Source organism: Prosopis cineraria, unplaced genomic scaffold, assembly GCF_029017545.1.
Source record: "Prosopis cineraria cultivar Desert tree isolate PC_DT_omini unplaced genomic scaffold, ASM2901754v1 PC901, whole genome shotgun sequence".
Classification (NCBI taxonomy): Eukaryota; Viridiplantae; Streptophyta; class Magnoliopsida; order Fabales; family Fabaceae; genus Prosopis; species Prosopis cineraria.
In genome coordinates this window covers 4,451-23,767 of record NW_026556226.1, presented here as the reverse complement: position 1 = coordinate 23,767, position 19,317 = coordinate 4,451, and the positions used below count along the sequence as shown (strand labels likewise).

The window sequence follows — 19,317 nt, the reverse complement described above, 5'->3', positions numbered from 1 at the left end:
AGATTAATTTAATCCTACGATTTACATTCATTCTTTAGAGTGTTACATAAAAATATCTACAATAAATATATAAATATTTACAAAAATGTTTCTAGAAACTAACTTTTAAGATATGTGTGGAATATTCTAGATATATCTGCATTCCTCCATAAGATTCTAGACCTTTCTAGAAACTTCTAGATCTTTCTAAATTTCTCTAGATAATTCTAAATTGTTCTAGACACTTCTAGAACATAGTGGATCCTTCTTGAAAGCTTTAGAATTCTCTCTGTTATCCTGGAGGTCTCCAAAAATTCCACAACCTTGTGGGTTCTCTTATATCTGAACATAGGTTGTGACACCCTGCAGACTATAAGGTTCGCATCTACAGATGATCCTTTATGGAGATTTGTTACAAATGGTGAGTTTAAGAAGTTCACAAGAAAATATCGGTTTCACCTGACCAGTCAAGAATTAATAAAAGGCAAACCCATCATAAACATCACAGGTTAGCTATGGAGTGAGATCGAGGAAAAAAAATCTTCAATTAGTTAGGTGTCATGAAACATGTTCGAAACAGGCAAATCCAAGCTGCAAGCGAATAGGTGCATCAGTAAATCTTCAGAAACAATGACCTTCCAATAAATCATCCAAACAGAGGAATTTGTCAGGAACCATGTGAACTTTGAAATTTGCATCAACCATCAAAATTTGAGAATCTCCTAAATCTTCTCTAAATCCAAAATGCCAGCTCTCTGGTGCAAATGACCTTTCTTTCTTTATTTGGTCGTGTTCTCACAGTGATTATTTTGCTTTAGAAGTCGTTGGCCAACGAGAACACACTTGGCAACTCAAAGAAAATTTAAATAGAAAAGGACAAACAAGTCGCACAAGTACCTTAGCAACCTGAGCAAGCTCATCGGACATCGTGAAAGGCTGAAAGTCTGCCTTCTCTCTGCCAACGCTCTTGTGAAGTGAAATCCTCCTCAGCATGCTCAACAAGGACTTCATTTTTTAAAAACTCGAATACAATGAATGTACAGGACGTAAAGATGAAGCGATGCATAGAAGGAAGAAAATTGACGCCTCTGGGCTTGCTTCGCAGTGTACAGCTCGATAAAATCAGACAGAATCTGGGCACGTGAAAGTAGCTGCATATCTTGAAACGGCAATGAAGAAGCAGAAGCTAGGAGACTTGAGTTAAAAGCGACAGAAACAGATCAGGGAGATACGAAATGCGAAAGTGGAGTGAACGGGGGAAAGAAAGAGCATTACGGAGAAAAGCGAGAGGCGAGAGGAGGCATCGTAAGGGTGATTTAGTGAATGGGAGAGAGCGAGAGGATTTGGGGAAATGGGTGGCGTCATGCAGAGTGGGAGGTTTGGGGAAGGGGAGGATCACGTCAGTGTCAAAAGCGGTGGGGTTTTGACAATACTACACGAACAAAGATGGGATTCCAGAAAGGTTTGAATATTTAAACAACTTTAATAATTTATTAAACCAGATTTGTAAATTTTAAAACTAAAATTACAAATGAAAAAAAGTTTTGTTACACTTTGTTGTTTGAATAAAAGTGGTAGGGAAAGATTGCAAATGCCTAAATTAATTTAGTAATTTGATGAATCAAAGTTATGAATTTTAAAATTAAAGTTGTAAATAAAAAAAACTTTGTTGCACTTTACTGATTGAAAAAAATAATAAAAAAAATTGTAAATGTTTAAGAACCTATTTGACAACTTGTTCTGAAAATAATTTTCTATTTTCCATAATAAAAAAATAAAAAATATATATTTGATAACATGTTTTCAAATAATGTTTTGAAGAATAGAAAAATAAAATATTATTTTAAAAAAATGTACATATCTTTCAAATATTCTGAGATTATTATTCTAAAAAATAATAAAAAATGAGAAAAATATTCATTTTTATTATTTTTTATTTTCATAACATACTTTATAAAACATCAATTTTCAAAATAATAAAATAAAAATAATTTCAAACAAGCCCTAAATCACTTTAGTCCTTTGTTAAACTAGAGTTATAAATTTCTAAACTAAAATTATAAGTAAAAAAATATTTTTGTCATTTAATTAAAAATTTTAATGACAATTAATATTTTTAAATTTAAAAAGTATTATCACACTTTATATGATTAAATTGTCATTCCACTATTGCGAAAGGATATATATTTCTGACTCTCACATCCTTTAAACATAAAGTCCATGATAAATTGATAATGAAAAGGAATTTCGTGCTGCTGCTGCTAAATATTGTAAAAGTCAGGGAGAAGCAATTTTGTCTTGACTTCCAAAACAGTCTAGAAATAAAATCGTGAACGGATCAGCATCGACATCAAAGCTTCGTTGCGTCCTCGGAATTAACTGTTCGAACGTCAAAATAATTGATCTAATGAGAAATGGAAAAAATGTATTTTATTTTTTCCTTCCTTCCTTTTCCAATAAGGCATTTCGGCATGAATTTTAACGTTATATATATATATATATATTGTATACAATCTGAAGTCAGCAGCAGATAGGTGTTTACCAGGTTAAAAAAAAAAAAAAAGGTCAGCGGAAAGATTATTGATTTATGCTCTTTTGTTGTTGACGGCGAGGAAAAGGGAAGATACATATGGATTTAGAAAAGGCAGAATGACGATTAAATTCCAAATAAACAAATTAACTGCAATGAGGTCCTGACAAAATTTTAAAAAAAATAAATTATAAATTTCTATTTAAAAGAAATACCTGATACTTTTTTTGGCCAATAAGTAACATTTGATGCATAAATACTTATTTATAATTAAAATTATTAAATTTATCATTATCTAGATAAATATTTTCAACTTATTTTTTAATAAAATTTGTTGGGGATTTTATCATCATTAATTTAATATTTTGAGATTTAATTATCATTCTCCCCTTAAAAAATTCCAGCGTGAAAGTGCCAAGGACAGAGGCGACCCATTGTGTAAAACGTCTGACTGAACATATCGTTCAATTCGACGGCTTTGGTTGGAATTCAGAGTGATTGAGTAGCTATGATTAATTAAGAGAGGATTTCTTGGAAAATATATCACCGTAGTGGAAGACGTCAAAATGCGTGACGAATATGATTTGAAATGAATATAACCATGAGCGACGGGCGCGGTAATATACTTATATTTAAAATAAATTTCCCAAGGGACTGTATGATTTATTGAAAAAAATGTAGGAACCGACGTTTTAGACATACATGTTGCTGGAAATCACAATATAGTAATATTAATTGCAGCTGGCATGCGTTGCGAGGTATTGGCTGCTTGTGCATTACGGAGAAAACTTGATGTTATCTTTGGTAATGTCGGTGTTTGGGAATCTTGAGAGAGAAAGAAGAGGGATTGGATTTTTTTTTTTTTTGCTTGAATGTGGGAAGGCGTGGCGTGAGACGTGGTTGTGATGAAGATAGAGAAAGAGGAGGGGTTGGGTCAAAAAGGCAGTGAAGCTTGATGTTGAAGGAAGAGGGAACATTCAAATGGCGAACAGGAATGTCTCTCCAACACACAGAGCTGGGGTCAAGACAAGCATATAAGATCATAGGTGCCGGCCACGCAACTCTGCGAGTGGGAAATCCACTGAGTCTTCTCTTGTACTGTTCCTCGTTCAACCACACTAGTCACGTGTTCAGTTTCTTTTTTTTTTTTTGGTTCTCCCCTTGAGATCGTTCTTCAACTAGTGTAAAACCGTTCTCTTCTTTCCGCCCAAGAACATGAAAATATTTTCTTGGAAGCCTCCTTCAAATGGCGTTACTTAACCTTTTACGAATACTTTATCAATTGAGTTCGGTATTGTTTAATCTTGCTTTACTTTATTGACATTTAAGTGATACTTTTTTTTAATTCTTTACAAATATAATGGAGGATTATCAAGATATTTATATGAGTATAAATGCTTTTTCTACGGGTTAGTCTGAACTAAATAATTACCTGGACGAATCAATACTTGGGCCTTGTGATTAGAAAGGAATAGATGCATCCAATGGGTAGAAGAACAATTGACATTGATTTTTAATTTTTTTTAAGGATGACCAGCTAGCTGTTAGTGTTTTTAGTATTTCAATCATTACTGTAGCTAGCTATGGCTGAATCAATTTTTAATATTAGTTCACCTATTTTAACAAATTATTAAAAATTTTTTATAAATAATGTTAAGGCCATCATTTATATTTATAATTGATTGCATAGTTTTGATCGTATTGCTCTAACATTGGATTTAAATATTCAAGCTTTGATAAATTCATTATAAATTTACTTAAATTTATTTTTATAAACTAAATTTTATATATAATAACTTTTTTTAATTATAAATGTGTTCATTAAGTTTTAAATTTTTAAAAAATTATATTAGAGTCGAGTCTCGCAAGACCAGCCCTTCAATCCAGAAAACTAAAGCTAGGTTTAAAAAACAAAAATTCTAAAAAAAGTTTTGGACCTTTTCAAGTGCCATCCGCTAAGAACCGGCCAGCTCTCCAATTCTCAATAGCTCCACTAGCTCAAGAAAACCCCATTTTATGCAAGATTTGATTTTTCTTTTCTATATATATATATATATATATTAAAAAAAAATCTTGCCGCCGGAGCCAGGAAATCCGTGGTTGTGGGCCAGTCAATTGGATTGAGTATTGACACCCGATAATTTTATTTTCTGCAAAGAAAGTCTACTGCTACCGCCGTACGAATTCAATTCGGTACTTGAAAAATCACGTGAACATTGACATGGGCTTTGAAACTCGGAACCATCTCCGAGCATACAGAACAATGGGAAATCATGGGATTGGACTTCGATGGCAGGAAGGTTAGAAGGGTCAAGCTAACACCCGTTTTGCATTATATTTGGTCCTCTGACTCTGACAATCATTGTATATGCTGCTTTTACACTAAAACAAAAAGAGACACTCGAGGGAACAACCATCCTGCGTCATTACGGAAAGGAGATTAGTCTATTGTTCTTTTTTTTTTCCAGCCACTTTATTGGTATATAGCATGCACTTCTTATTTCCTCTTCCTTCTGTGCATCCCCTTGTGCATAACATTCCTGAGTCCTAGTATTCTTCTTTCTTTCTTCTTTCGTTCCTGCATAATATGTGCAGAAACACACATTTAAACAACAGATATAACCTAATCTCAACTCTCCGTAAACACACTCATGTACAGGATGAATATCAGACCTTCTTGTCCTCGGGCTTATTTGTCGAATCCTCATCACCTGCAGATAAAGAAACAAACCCCATCAAAATGCTATTCAATTTTAATGGGAATATATATAAATATATATATATATATATTCAGAGAAGTAAAATAATGATCGACCGCTATTCTTGATGCTGGAGGCAGAGTCGTTGTCATTGAGGTTGTCACTAAAACTTCGATTCCTGGAGTTAGAGGAGGCAATGCAGTACTCCCTGAAACTTGGGGACCGTGGCAAAATGAGGATTTCATTCTGATAACCCTCTTCCACTTTTTCTCCCTCCTCCTCCTCTTCTCCTTCACCGTGCTTCACGTCCTTCCCCTGCGACGACGATACGCTTTTCTGGCTCCGTTGGGCCGAAGATAGGACGCTATCGTCGCCGCCACGGTCAATATTCTTGCTGGTTGCCTGTGAATTGATGTCTATAATGCGTCGCCGGCTGAGAGTTGCAGCATTTTCTGGGTTTAGCCTAGTTGACAATCCACAACCCATGATGAAGCAGAGGATCGGAAGATGGTGACCCAGGGATGGAATTGGGAGGAAGCAAGACCAAGGTACTGTATAAAGGGACCAGAATTCGTTGGTACAGAGAGATCTCACGAGAGACGCCACCAAGTTTTACGGTTACGATTAAGGTTGTAGCAGAAGCAATCCAAATCTAGCGAGGCCGTCCTCTGTTTGGTCGCCATTATGTAACTGTCAAGTATTTATATAATTACCTGTTCCCTCCTTATATTCTCTCTGTCTAATTGTAACAACGACACAATACTAACATTGTTAGAGAGAACTGCCAAGCTCATTTATATTGCGTTTTACAGAAGTGCCAGGATATCACACGCTCATTTAGACGCCTACTTATTTTCCTATATATATACAATAGTCAAAGCCTCCAGATCAATTAACGTTTGGCACTTGATCGAGTTATTCATACTGGCGCAAACAAGTAAGGGACCGCGTTATTAATAATTCAAACTAGAACATGATGGAAGAATACAAGTAACTTAGCGTGCAGGTGCAGCTGTGGGATAATGAGAATGCAGTAGCTGTAAGTCACGAGTGAAACTAGTTTGAAACAAGGGATTGGGGGAAACAAATCTGACAGAAAAGAAAAGAGAGTGGTCAGGGTAGGCATGGGAGTGAAAATGGGGAAGGCTGATTGACATGTTTGGGCGTAAAAGTCAGAAATCTCATGCTAGGTCTTCATCGGATTCACACGACAGTGAAGTAAGGTTTGGGGCAATTTAAGCAGTGATGGAGAAGCTCCCACGACAAAAGCAAAGATTGTAGGCTTCTCAGCTTCAACAATTTACTGTGGTCGGCAACTCAATTCCTCCTCCCATGTTCAAACTATCTCTACACACACATAACTCAATTCCTCGGTTATTTAATGTCTTCAAACTACTTTTAATCTCCCTCTGTATGTGCATGTATGAATTAAAAGTTAATTACGTGATCAAATATAATGTATACTTTAATTTCAGCTTCAGAATAGAGTTTGCTAAGACGTGAACAGGTTATATGCATTATTGATGAAACGAATCAGAGTCGCAAGACGTTTTATTATCCGAGCTTGAAAGAATGTTTCTCTCTCTCTCTCCCCCTCACTCATCACGTGCAGGTGTACTTCCTTTAATTTGTTCCTTGTTCCCTTCCCAGACTCAACCATCGCCAAGCTTTTGTTGTTTGTGCCTTGTTCCATTCTCTACCTCTTTCCATTCTGTTTTATCATTCACGTCGAATGTTTTCTAGGGAGGGGGGATTAGCGAGTGGAATTTTAGACCCTGACATATAGGACAAAAATGGATAACTGGCTTCCACGTTACCTTCTCTAGTTTATGAAAACATAGCCAATTGCAGTGGATACAGTGCTTCACTTTGAGCATTAATATGGCATTTCAGGTAACTAATATTATATGCACCAAATATGCTTCATTTTGATCTTATCATCGATGCCAACACATTAATATGCAGTAGGATAAAAAGCACTTTTTTTTGTGGAATAAACTATTTTAAGTCCCAATATATCAATTTAATAATAGTTAGATCCTAAAAAATTTTGTTGATAAATGGGTTAAAAATAATTTCAGTCAGTTGTAAATATGGAAATGTTAATCGCAAATCATGCATTTATGTTTCATATATTAATATGGACAAATAATTTGCAACTAAAATTCTCACACTAGTAAGTCCATAGCTCTTTGAGAAAGTATTTGCAACTTTATTTAACAATTTGTTGAGACATGATGGTAATTTAAAATATATAACAGCAAGAAGTTTTATCTTACCCTATGAGGTCAACTATGTGAATTGCAAGACAATTTTTATACTCTGATCAATCAAGATTTTAAGAATAAAATTTATTTTATTTAAAACATAACTTATTTAATAAAATTTATTTTATTTCAATGTTATTTGATTTGTATTGGTTATACATCTGTCTAATACCAAATCAAATTCAAGTTCCGTCATGCTATTCAATGAAAGCTCAGTCAGTCCCTTCTCCTCAATCCAATTAACATCAGTTTTGCCTTTGATTTGTATGATAATTTATGAAAATAATTTATTACATAGTGACTTAGTTGAAGGAGACCTATCATTTATTTTTAGTACTTTGGAGGAGATAATTCTCGCTATGAATAGAGCTTACTCCTTGTGTTTACTAAAAAAATGGATTAAAGATATATTTAAAATAGGTTATGATATTTAAACGTAAGCATAAGAGCATATTATGTTGGATTAAAAGGAAAAAATATTTGAAAACTTTTTGGTGAAGAACGTTTTGTATCTTAAATTTTTTTTTGAAACAATATTATCTTAAAATTTTAAAAAAAGAGCAATATTACATGACCGTTAAAGCTGTAAATTTAACTTAATTTACTCATGGCTACCACCTAGCATTTTCAATTTTTAATTTTTTTTAAAAGATCCACGTTGTCTTTGCTATGCCTCCACGCACTACCACCCTCACCCCTTAGCATTCTTCACAGTAGCAACAGCTAGTTCCGTCATCTCTATCAGCCATTATTGTATTTAAATTCTCTCCCTCGATCTTCCTCTAATCAATTTACAGGGTATCTTGCGAAGATAGAAAGCCTATTTCGGCAGAAAATCTCAGAAGGGAAAAGAAAATCAATGAAACCCACAGCTCAAATGAAAATCCAGCCATTACCCACACGGCACAGCCAAAAACCTAGAGAGATTCAAACTCTAAACACACAGCCCATGCAAAGAAAACCATAGTGAGAGAAATAAAGTGATTACAGATTATATGAATTGAATTTTTTTCACTTCGTACAGGAGATCGGGCATTCAAGCTGGTATAAAGTTTAATCTTTGAAAAATAAAAAAGCCGTCACAAACATATGCTTGGAGTGGCTAGACGCCTTCTCTTACTATGATGCGTGAATGAACTCTTTTTAAATTCTTGAATTTTAGATGTTTCTCTTATCTCTTCTTGTTTAGTTCCTTAATTTTTTATGCTTATAACATTATAGTGACAATGATCATTGGAATTGAACTTTCTGATACCTGGTTGAGTATTATATGATTATCATGTTGTTTATTTATCAATTGAGGTGCTGAAATCTTGAATTTAGGCCTGTTCAAATTTAGTTTTATTCAATCTTTTGTTGCATTTAATTTTTATAGCTAACTCTAGTGAGCTTGTGAGTCACAGTTATGCATTAAGCACACTTAAAGTTAACTAATTATTTTTCTCATTTGATTGAGTTAAGGGTTGGAATTGGCAATTAGCTTCATAATTTACTAGTTTTCTTTCAGCATAATTAATTCTAAAAGTCAATTTAGGGTATTAGTCAAAAGAGTCTAGAGGTCTGATTCCTAGTGGTTAATATGATAACTTTAAAACCAATTATGACAGAGAGAAAATTAATTAGACAGAGAAAGGATAATAGAGGGAGTTCATATGCATGGGAAGACCATAGTTTTGTATTTTAATCACACATTTCAACTATTTTTTAAATTTGTCCAAAATTTTGAAAATACCAAAAACTTGGTTGGACTTTTGTCGCAAGAGATGCACAAGTAGATACCATAAACTTGGAGAACACAAGTTGGATGACTTTAAAAACTACCAATTGATGTAAGTACGACAAGAAGGAACAAAAAGAAGGGCGAAGAAGACCACCATGTATTTTGTAAAACCACAATCCTTGGGCTGACCTTAAAGGAAAGGTCACACCCTTGGCTGCGCTTGAGTAAATTGAGTTTGACTACCAAAATGATCAAGCAAGGTGGAAAACAGCCAAAAAACCGAACCCAAATCCTTCAACTGCCCCCTACCCAGTCACGAAGAAAATCCCAACCACCCACAAAGCATGCCAAAAGACACAATTGGCCGACTACCAGTAAGAGAATGCAAGGGCATAAATCCTAGCCATAGGAAAATCAAGAAATGGGTAATAAATGACCTAATAGAACAGCATAAATACCTCTGCAAGCGAGGAACAACATGAGGAAGAGAACAACGCAAAACAAGGAAGAATTGCGAGGAAAAAGAAGTCCTGGAAGCTCTCTCACTCTCTCTCTCTCGACCATGGCAGATTAAAATGGAATATGGGAAGGGGAAGAGACGTGGATTTGTGTTTTTGTTTTAATTTTTTCAAAAATGTCAGGTGACAGCCACTAGAAATTAAACTAGTAAACTAACAATCAACTAATAATCAACTCCAACGAAAAGGTAATATTGCATTATTTTAAAAATTCTAAGATAATATTACTCAAAAAATAAATTTAAGATATTAGACAGCTCTTGTAAAAAAATTTCAAAACATTTTTATCTGTTAACCCATTTGTGTTCTATTGAAGAAGAGAAAGAAATTAAGAAAAGAGAGCATAATATAAACTTTCAATATTAGATAGTGTAACTTAAAAAACATCTTTTATGTTTTGGGGAGTGGGAGCATAATTTGCTCCTTTTCTATTCCTTCTTTATTCCCAAATCCAAAGAGGTCCTTCTTTATTCTCAAATCCAGATAGAAAAGGGGAAAATAAAGATTTGGCTTTGCAGATTTGCCTGTGTTTTTCCTCCCTTTTAAATATGAAAGGAAGCATTTTTTTTTTTTGAACGGAGGAAGAAGCATGAAAAGAAGTGGGAATTGGAATCACAGGCCGTGTGGTGATGCTAAGAAGAAGGGACTTGAGCAGTACGCAGCACCATGTGAGTGGTCAGGTCATGCTCATAAGCTCACACCCGCACGCACAAGGCATCTTTTATTTTCGCACACCATCATGATCCTGATTTCATTAATACAGACCCCCTCTTCCTTTCTTGCTTTGGATGCCTACCTTTTGCATCCATTCTTTGCATTTTATTATTACACTCTGGATCGTCTTTTCCCCTGACACATCATTGCCCTTTTGATAATAACAAGCTTTACGTTCAGAGCAACCATAAATATTCTCAACTATCTTCCCACTATAATCATGTCAAATTAATAAAGCAAGTTAGTCCATAGTACTATTAATAAACTCACTTGTTTGTGCTGCTCTTACATCAAAACAAATGCCCACGAAGAGTTCTCTAATCTCTAAGGACTTCTCAGTGACTATAATAATAATAATAATAATAATAACAATAATAATAATAATCATGACAAAGAAAATCTAATTAATGCAAGCTCCTCATCTTCTCCTAATCTAGCTTGTTAGAAGCGATTTCACTGCCTTCACTCAAACTTGGAGAGCCAGGTGGGGGAGGTCCCGTGTCACTCCCATACAACACTGTGAAATCTATGAAACTGGGCTTAATCTTCTCATCCTCTAATCTCTGAACTTTCCTCGTGTCAGAGAGTCGACCGTTAGATCCTGTTCTCTTGAGCTTCCTCTTCTGAAATATGCGGTATACAGCCCAGTCTGCCGGTGCCATCTGAATTTGAATTCAAAATTGGAATCTAGTATCAAGCACTGATAATAAACCAGAAAAAAATGAAGCACATCGAAAGGGCATTCCTCTAAATCTGTTAATTTTTATGTTTACATGCAATGGTAACCGATCTGTACAATTATATTTTTACCTGGTATGACGGGTTGGAAGATGTTTCAGACGGAAGAAGGCGCAATTCATGCATGACCCACTGAATCCGGGCCTCACGGGGACGCTTGGCTTCACAGAAAACCAGAGTTTTCCTCATACCAACCACTTGGTTGCTGTCAGAAGCAACAATTTGCTTGTCCTTGCCTATGGTTTTCCAGTACCCAGAAGCAACAGGCCTCTTGTGAAAATGGTCCTCTCTATGGCTAAAAAAATACCTCTTTTCTTTGGGATCACCGACGCCTACAATCACCAAATTCAACAAACCATTCGGATTCGGTTCAGGTAAATCCCCGAACAAGGGGGGAAAAAAAAGCAAATCACGCAACACAAAAAATTAGATTTGCGGGGAAGATATTGTGTATTCTGAAGCAGAAAGAAAGAAAGAAAGAAAGGCGAGAGAGGAACCTGGAAGGCGGGAAGGGTGGGCGGAAAAGACGTGGAAGTCAGGAATGACGGAAGCGGGTAAGGGGTGAGAGAAGGCCTTCCTCTTGAGGTAGTGAATGACAAGCTCTTCATCGGTGGGACAAAACCTGTACCCAATGGGAAGCTTGATGCCTCCATTGACGACAAAGCTGGGGAGCTTCTCCATCTCTAAGAATGCCACCCACAGAACCTCCAGGGGAATAAGTAGGGAGGGAGAGTCGCGTGAGGGTTAGGTTGAATCAGAGGATACCCATGATTTGAGGAAGACGAGAGAGAGAGACCGAGGGGCGTTGGGCTGGCGTTGGGCTGTGAGGAGAGAAATAGACAGGCTTGTTCAATTTATAGATGCCAATGGCTTGGAGAGCGAATCGGGTAGAATGGGATTATTTTTAGAATTTGTATGATTTGGATTAAAAAAAATAGAGAAAAGGCGATGGGAGGAAAAATCGTAATTGAAGAGGGATTGCAGGAATGATTGAGACGGACGGAGTATGAAAGGGCCTCACAATGCACAAACGTGCACGGGACTTATATCCAACCAACAAAATAAACGTAATTAATCTCAATTCTCAAATATCTTTCTGCTTTCCCTCAACAAGCATGCCTCCCCTACGGTCATCAACATGTGTCATGTGCCTCCCCTATTTATGTCACCAACAGAAATAACCCTTACAAATTATAGAAAAAAACACAATAAGGTCCTATAAAAAAAAGTTAAATATAATGAAGTTTCACCAAATAAAAAAAAATATTTTAAAATCTCTCGATCCTCATATGTGAATAATTCTGCAACTTAAATGACCTATTTGACCTCGTTGAATGAAAAGTAATAAATGAAGAAAAGAGGAAGGCATTTTCACGCAAGATGGAGCCATAACCAACTAATGGGGTCTCACAATCATCTTCGAAATGAACTAGATAAAATCATATTATAGCTAGAATTCAAACCTATTCTTGCAATCTTTTTTCGGAGGGAGCTAAGTAGGAGTCCTTGAAGAAATAAGGCCCACATTTGAGTCAACTTAAACCCAACTTCAACTTTCAAAGAATGCGATACTGACTGCATCAAATTAGATAAATGATGAAATTAGTTTGTATATACTCCTTGTTAATCATTTAATATAATTTTTCTTTGTTTGTTAGTATAATAGAGTTATCTCTTTCTTTTGTTATGAGTGTATTGATCGTGGGTGGTCTCTCTCTCTCTCTCTCATGATAGGTATATATGTTATGGGTAGTCACTGGCCTTGTACTTGTAATGGTGCATTTGAGATTCTAGCACTATTGAATTGATAGATCTGTCATGAAACAATAAGATGTGTTGTTAACAAGTTAAGCATAAGTTATCAATATGTTATGGGTAACTATCAATATATTGTGTGTAGTGTAGGTTGACAATATATTGTTTGCATCATTAATAGCTTAAGCATAAGTTGTTAATATGTTATAGATAGTTGTCAACGTGCTATGTGTGGTGCAGGTTGATGTAAAAGATGGCTAGCAATTCTGGAAGACATCTATTACATTTTTTTCAAATAAGAGGGCAATTCACATATGATACCCAAGGCCAATGGCGATGCCAAGACCCCGGGTAATGCGGTGCAACCATTTTAAAATCAATAATTTAATTAAAAATATTGTACCCTACATGGCTTCATGGTATGGAATTGTTAAGCAATCATCTCATTAGTAATGCTAAAAGAAATACTCCTTCCATTCAAAAATATAAGAAATTTTTAATAGAATCTCTCCCCCAATAAAGTTACTATCTACTTTCAAATAACCCTATCTTTTTATATTTACTATTGTTAGACACGCTACAATAAATATAAATTTATTCATCAATAGGGACACTTTTGAAAAAAAAAAGGCAATGATTACTGTAACACCCTCAAAAATACAAACCGATTTTTTTTCAAATTATTAAAACCATTATCATGGTAGAAAATTTTCTTACCATGATACATCCAAGACAATATACCACAGGTCTTAAAATATCTTAAAAAGCAATTAGAACCATGAGGGACAGACAGAATCCTCATGGCATGATATTTAAATTAAGTCATGAATCAAGAGGGACAAACATAATCCTCTTGGTCAAATAAATACTTTTAATAAAAAGGATTAGAGTTTACATGCTTCACAAAGAAGATATGTCCTAAGTTGGCACAAGATACATTGTATAATTTAAAATAAGAGGCAACGTAAAGGATGGTGTTTAATACACTATAGTTACACCTCTAGTGCTTTCTCGGCCGGACTCGCTCCTGTAAAAATATTAACCACGGGGAATGAGACTTAAAAGTCCCAGTAACCAAAAATTAATATGTAATGATGCATGCGGATGTAACTAATCATGCGATTGCTAAGTAGGCACACAAAACATTTAACCGAATAATACTTTCAAACAAACCGAACAAGTATTTAATTTGCATGACTACATCTTATATCCTCCTTTCGCCATGCTTGGACGCCAAATCACCCGGCCAAAGGTGAGTTGGACCAAGCGAGACACCACTCATTGGGTCCAATGAGGGTTTACCACGTGGTAATAATTAACCGAACAGAAATTCTCATTAACACCATACATTAAAATACCCTGACAAGTCATGCATCATTCAAATATCCAAACAGAAATATATCCGAATAATAATATCTCATCATGATAAACAAAAATAAATTTTTAACCCACTTGACAATGATTTCACAGAAGTATATAACAGTATTTATTTTCAATAATTCATAATTTTTCCAAACAATAAAACAACACATAACCATTCACAAACACACCCATCACAACACATTAATAATGGTTACCTTGTGTCTTGAATAACAAGTTTCCCTTCACAACTCCTTTTTCACCACTATCTTTGTCAATATAATCTACATAATTATTTCACAATACTATATATTAATTTTACATTAAAATAAATAACTCTAATTTAAAGAGTTAGAAAGTCTTAGATCTATAATCCATATTAACACTAATTTAAGATTTATGTCTCATTTAACTTCCCAAATTCTTTTTCTAAAATTCTCGTACCCTAATAAACTTTTTTTTATCCTCAATTCACTTCTAGTATCACAATTTCATCCTTCTATATTCTAAAAATTCATCCAAAAATAAATTAAAAATTTTAGAATTATCCTGAAGCCTCAAATCACCTTTCTATAACCTCAAAAGTACCTATTCATACTTAAATAAATATTTAATAATCATAGGTTTATCCCTGCATCTCAGATTCCACATAAATTCAACCATATAGATCTAGATTTTAACTCAAAAATTCTTAAACATGAGTTTCAACCTCAAGAAAATATTCTATAATATTTATTATATCCCTATGAGTTTTAACTTATATTTTTAATCCATCATATCATCAAATTAACTATCCTATAGAAAAATCCTAATCAAAAATTTACTCTATCCTACAAAATAATCATATCACTAGAAAGCTAATATTATTTAGAAAATAACTATAAAATTAATTTTGTAATTAAATAAATTTTTAAATGCTAATCTAAACAGGAAAGTTAGAACATACCTGAAGAAAAAGAAAATAATCACCCCTTGCGAGAAAACGCCGAGCAACGTGAGAGGAAAGAGAAAATAATATAAAAATGGGATTGTGCGTCCCAAAATTATATTAAAAAAACTATAGGTTTGAATTTAATTATTCAAACCTTTGAGCCAAAAGTTACAATTTCCTCTAAATTGCATCTTAACCTCTCATGCTTCCTAATGCACACACCCCCTCCTTTTATACATGAAGGCACCTCTTCTCTTCCCTCATCTAACCAATGTGGACTTAGAAACAACAACCTTCCACCCCCCCTTTTTTTTTGTTCCTTCTACCTTCTCTTTTTTTTTTAACACACACATAAAAAAATTATTTATGTATTATATCTTAACTAAATATTACTTATGTGGTTTTAAATTTAAATTTTTAAATTCATAATTAAATACCTAATCATAATATTATTTCTAAATAACCTCAAATAATATAAATTCTTATTATTATCATTTTTTTTCATCAAAACCTAAATTCCACAATTTTTTTTATTATATAAAAATTAGGATGTTACAATTACACTTTGAAAGACTAAAAATATCTTACATTTTTAAACATCAAACTCCTCAAAAAATGCCTTACATTTTTTAATAGAAAGAGTATCTTTTTCAACATAAGTCACCAAACAATTATTCATCAATAGATCTTCCATACATTCTGCAGTTAATTTTTCACAAATTTCATAACAGAAAAGTCTTTTTCTACCATTATTATGGTGGCTAGTAATATTATTTCTAACTTCAAGAGAGCATAAAATTTTTTGAAACTAAAAACATTTTTAAAGTTAGACCAAGGGGGCAAAATATTAGAACATATTAACTCTTGTAAATTTTCTTATGTTCAGAAGGTGCATTAGCCCCCTGAACATCATTGGTGCCGACTATGCCCAAGACAGTATGCAATATATGGGTGGGAGTATAAGAACAAAAAGTATAGAGGAAGGGATAACATATGAAGAACTAAAAAGAATGTTATCATAATTATAAGGCATGAAAGTAATGGAGGTCAAATAAAATTCACAAACAACATTCTTGAAGCCACCAAAGAGTATAAGGCCTCTAAAAAGGCCTTGAACAAAAATATGTGAATCTAATTTTTAAAAGAATAAGATTTATCATTGTGAAAGATGTCATAAAGTTAGTTGTATTTTTAAGACTTGCAATAACCCTAATCCATGCCGGTTGTTGCTAAAGACATTCATTTTTGTTTTTGTTTAACTAAGTGGTGTTTTTTTTATAAATGCATATGATATTTTTTTTATAAATATATTTAAAGCTATACTGTATCCATGCAACCCATGTAGTTATTTTTTGAATGAGTTGTCAATATTATGTAATGATATAGATAGTGCTTCTAAAGCTGTACTATTTTTTAAACTTATAAATATTGATGTAAGCCCTGTTGTCAATGGATGTACAGAAAGTTGTCATTACCTCTTACCCTACTATTATCCCCCCTTCCCCAATTGTAAACAAATGACATTTAATATTTGTGCAATTAATCATGTTCTTGTTACACTTAAAACATGCTAAGTTATCATTGCCCATTGTTCATTTATTATTTCCCCTTACCTAGTTGTAAACAAATGGTATGTAATACCTATGCAATTAATTATATTTTTATTACACTTAAAACATGCTAACTTGTCATTATCTCTTGCTCAATTGTTTTTGCCCCTTGCCTTGTTGTTATTCCTCCTTGCCCAATTGTAAATGAATGACTTGCAACATTATGCAATTAATCATATTCTTATCATGCTTAAAACATGCTAAGTTGTCATTACTCCTTCCTCATATGTTAATGCCCCTTGCCCTACTGTCATTTCGCCTTACCTTGTTGTAAACAAATGGCTTACAAGACTTGTGCAATTAATCATATTCTCGTTACACTTAAAACATGCTAAGTTATCATTGCCTCTTACCTTGTTGTAAATAAATGGCTTGCAACACTTTACCATTTAACTAGTTCAATGCCATGATATAAGCATCAAAACTAGTATTCACCCTTGACATAAGCATTTACAAAGTGCAGTATGTAAAATGAATGAGTTTGAAAAAGGTGAATGCCTTTGGCCCAATTGTCACTCCCCCTTGCCTAATTGTAAATGGTTAGTTTGCAACACTTGTGCATTTCATCAATAGCTTGTTACACTTAAAAATATGTTAGTTGTCAATACCATTTGACCTATTGTTCTTTTTCTTGGCCTAGTAATAAATGGTTGGTGTGCAACAAAGTTATTGCAACCTGTTAGTCAATTATATATTATGTCATAAATAATGTAAAGGCCTATTGATATTAATTGTGAGGTACTTATCTTGTTAATAGTTGTATATTGGTGAGAAACATATGATGACTATTCTAGTTGAAATTAAAACTAGTATTCATTATTGACATAAGCATTTACGAAGTGAAATATACCAAACGAAAAGTTTAGAACACTATGTAATAAGGTAAGTACATAAAATGCAAAAGAAGTTATGTCCTAAAATGATATGCACAACTCGAATAACCCTTCTATCTTCTTTTTTTGCTATGGTTCAATAACATAAACATGATAGTGGGTTCATTTTCATCATTGCAATGATTGAAAAGCCACCATGTATATTCAACTTTCTTCTTTCGGAGGTCATCCTACATGAACAAATCAAAAAAGAAATTGTGGCCCAAAATAGTGAGTAAGCAACAAATTTATCAACTCAACTTGCATCACACAACATATTAACAACTATTCGTAGCATATCGAGGACTTGTGCTTAAGCTATTAACAACACATCTTGTAATTTTATAATAAATTTATCAGCTTAGCTTGCATCGCATGCAACATATATTGACAACTATCCATATCATATTGAAAATTTATGCTTGGACTCTTAACAACACATATTGCCATTTTATAATAGATTTATTAGCTCAACCTGAACAACACATAACATATTGACAACTTATACTCTAGCTGCTAACAACACATCTTGCCATTTTATAATAAATTTATCAACTCAATCGAGTAGCACTATAATCTCAAATACACTATTACAAATGCAAGGTCAATGACTACTTTCAATAGACATACCACATAGAGAGAGAGAGAGATGACTCACATGACTTTATTTGACCAACAAACAATGAAAGACCAAATTAAATGATTGGCAGATAATACATGCAAGCTAATCTCATCATTTACCTTGTCTGGCATGGTCATGATAACACTAAAACTGAAGGTCAAAGCTGGGCTTTCTTCCTTGATGAACTCCTACAATCATAGACACTGAACATACTTAGAGGATCGAAGGTACAACTGTAACATCCCAATTTAAATTTTAATAGTTAATTTGGGTTAATAAAAATTTTGAAAAATATTATTAAATTATTATTATAAAAAAAAGGTATGCAAAAAAAAATAAAATAAAAAAATAAAAAAAATATAATAATAATAAATAAAAAATAAAATATTATTAAATTATTATTATTATAATAATAAAAAGAAAGAAAGGAAAAGAAGGAAGAAGAAGAAGAAAACGAATTTGCTTCGTCCGCCGCCTCAACAGTAACAATAATAAAATAATAATAAAAAGAAAAGAAGAAGAAGAGAGAGAAAATAATTAAAAAAATGTGAGACCCACTGAATTTTTATAAAAACTCACCTTCCTTCATTTCCTCATTCATTCCTACGCGCGAGCTGAGGCAGAGAGAAGCGAGTTGCCGGTGCGAAATATCTAAATTTTTAAGGTAAGAGTTTTTAATAGGATATTTAGGGTGTGATTTTAAGCTTTTCAAGACTAAGTAAGTGTTCTAAAAATTTTTCTTAGTCATCCTTCTTATTTAGTTTCTGAGTTTGTAGTGGTAGAAAATTTAAGATCTGGAAGAGAGATGAATTTATGTTGAATAAATATGATTTTTGAGGTTGTCAGTAGTATAATAAATGTTCTAGAGTATAAATTTATTGATGATCTTTGAATCTGTGGCTTATGGATCAAATTCTAAACTAGATCTGAAAATATATGTTGATTTATTGAGGTTTAGATGATTATTTGGGATGAGAAATGAATTATTATGGTTATAGGATTA

General features: G+C 33.5%; 2 protein-coding genes across 2 annotated transcripts; both read right to left on the bottom strand.

Moving 5' to 3' along the window:
- Window positions 1-4,725: 4,725 nt before the first annotated feature.
- LOC129298739 (uncharacterized) lies at window positions 4,726-6,071 on the bottom strand. Its single transcript, XM_054937160.1, has 3 exons — window positions 5,325-6,071; window positions 5,183-5,220; window positions 4,726-5,087 (listed from the first exon to the last, which is right to left on the bottom strand). The coding sequence occupies exons 1-3, from the start codon at window positions 5,692-5,694 to the stop codon at window positions 5,007-5,009; spliced, it is 489 nt and encodes a 162-aa protein (XP_054793135.1). The 5' UTR covers window positions 5,695-6,071; the 3' UTR covers window positions 4,726-5,006.
- Window positions 6,072-10,655: 4,584 nt separating this feature from the next.
- LOC129298741 (NAC domain-containing protein 83-like) lies at window positions 10,656-12,003 on the bottom strand. Its single transcript, XM_054937162.1, has 3 exons — window positions 11,663-12,003; window positions 11,238-11,497; window positions 10,656-11,089 (listed from the first exon to the last, which is right to left on the bottom strand). The coding sequence occupies exons 1-3, from the start codon at window positions 11,844-11,846 to the stop codon at window positions 10,856-10,858; spliced, it is 678 nt and encodes a 225-aa protein (XP_054793137.1). The 5' UTR covers window positions 11,847-12,003; the 3' UTR covers window positions 10,656-10,855.
- Window positions 12,004-19,317: the final 7,314 nt, after the last annotated feature.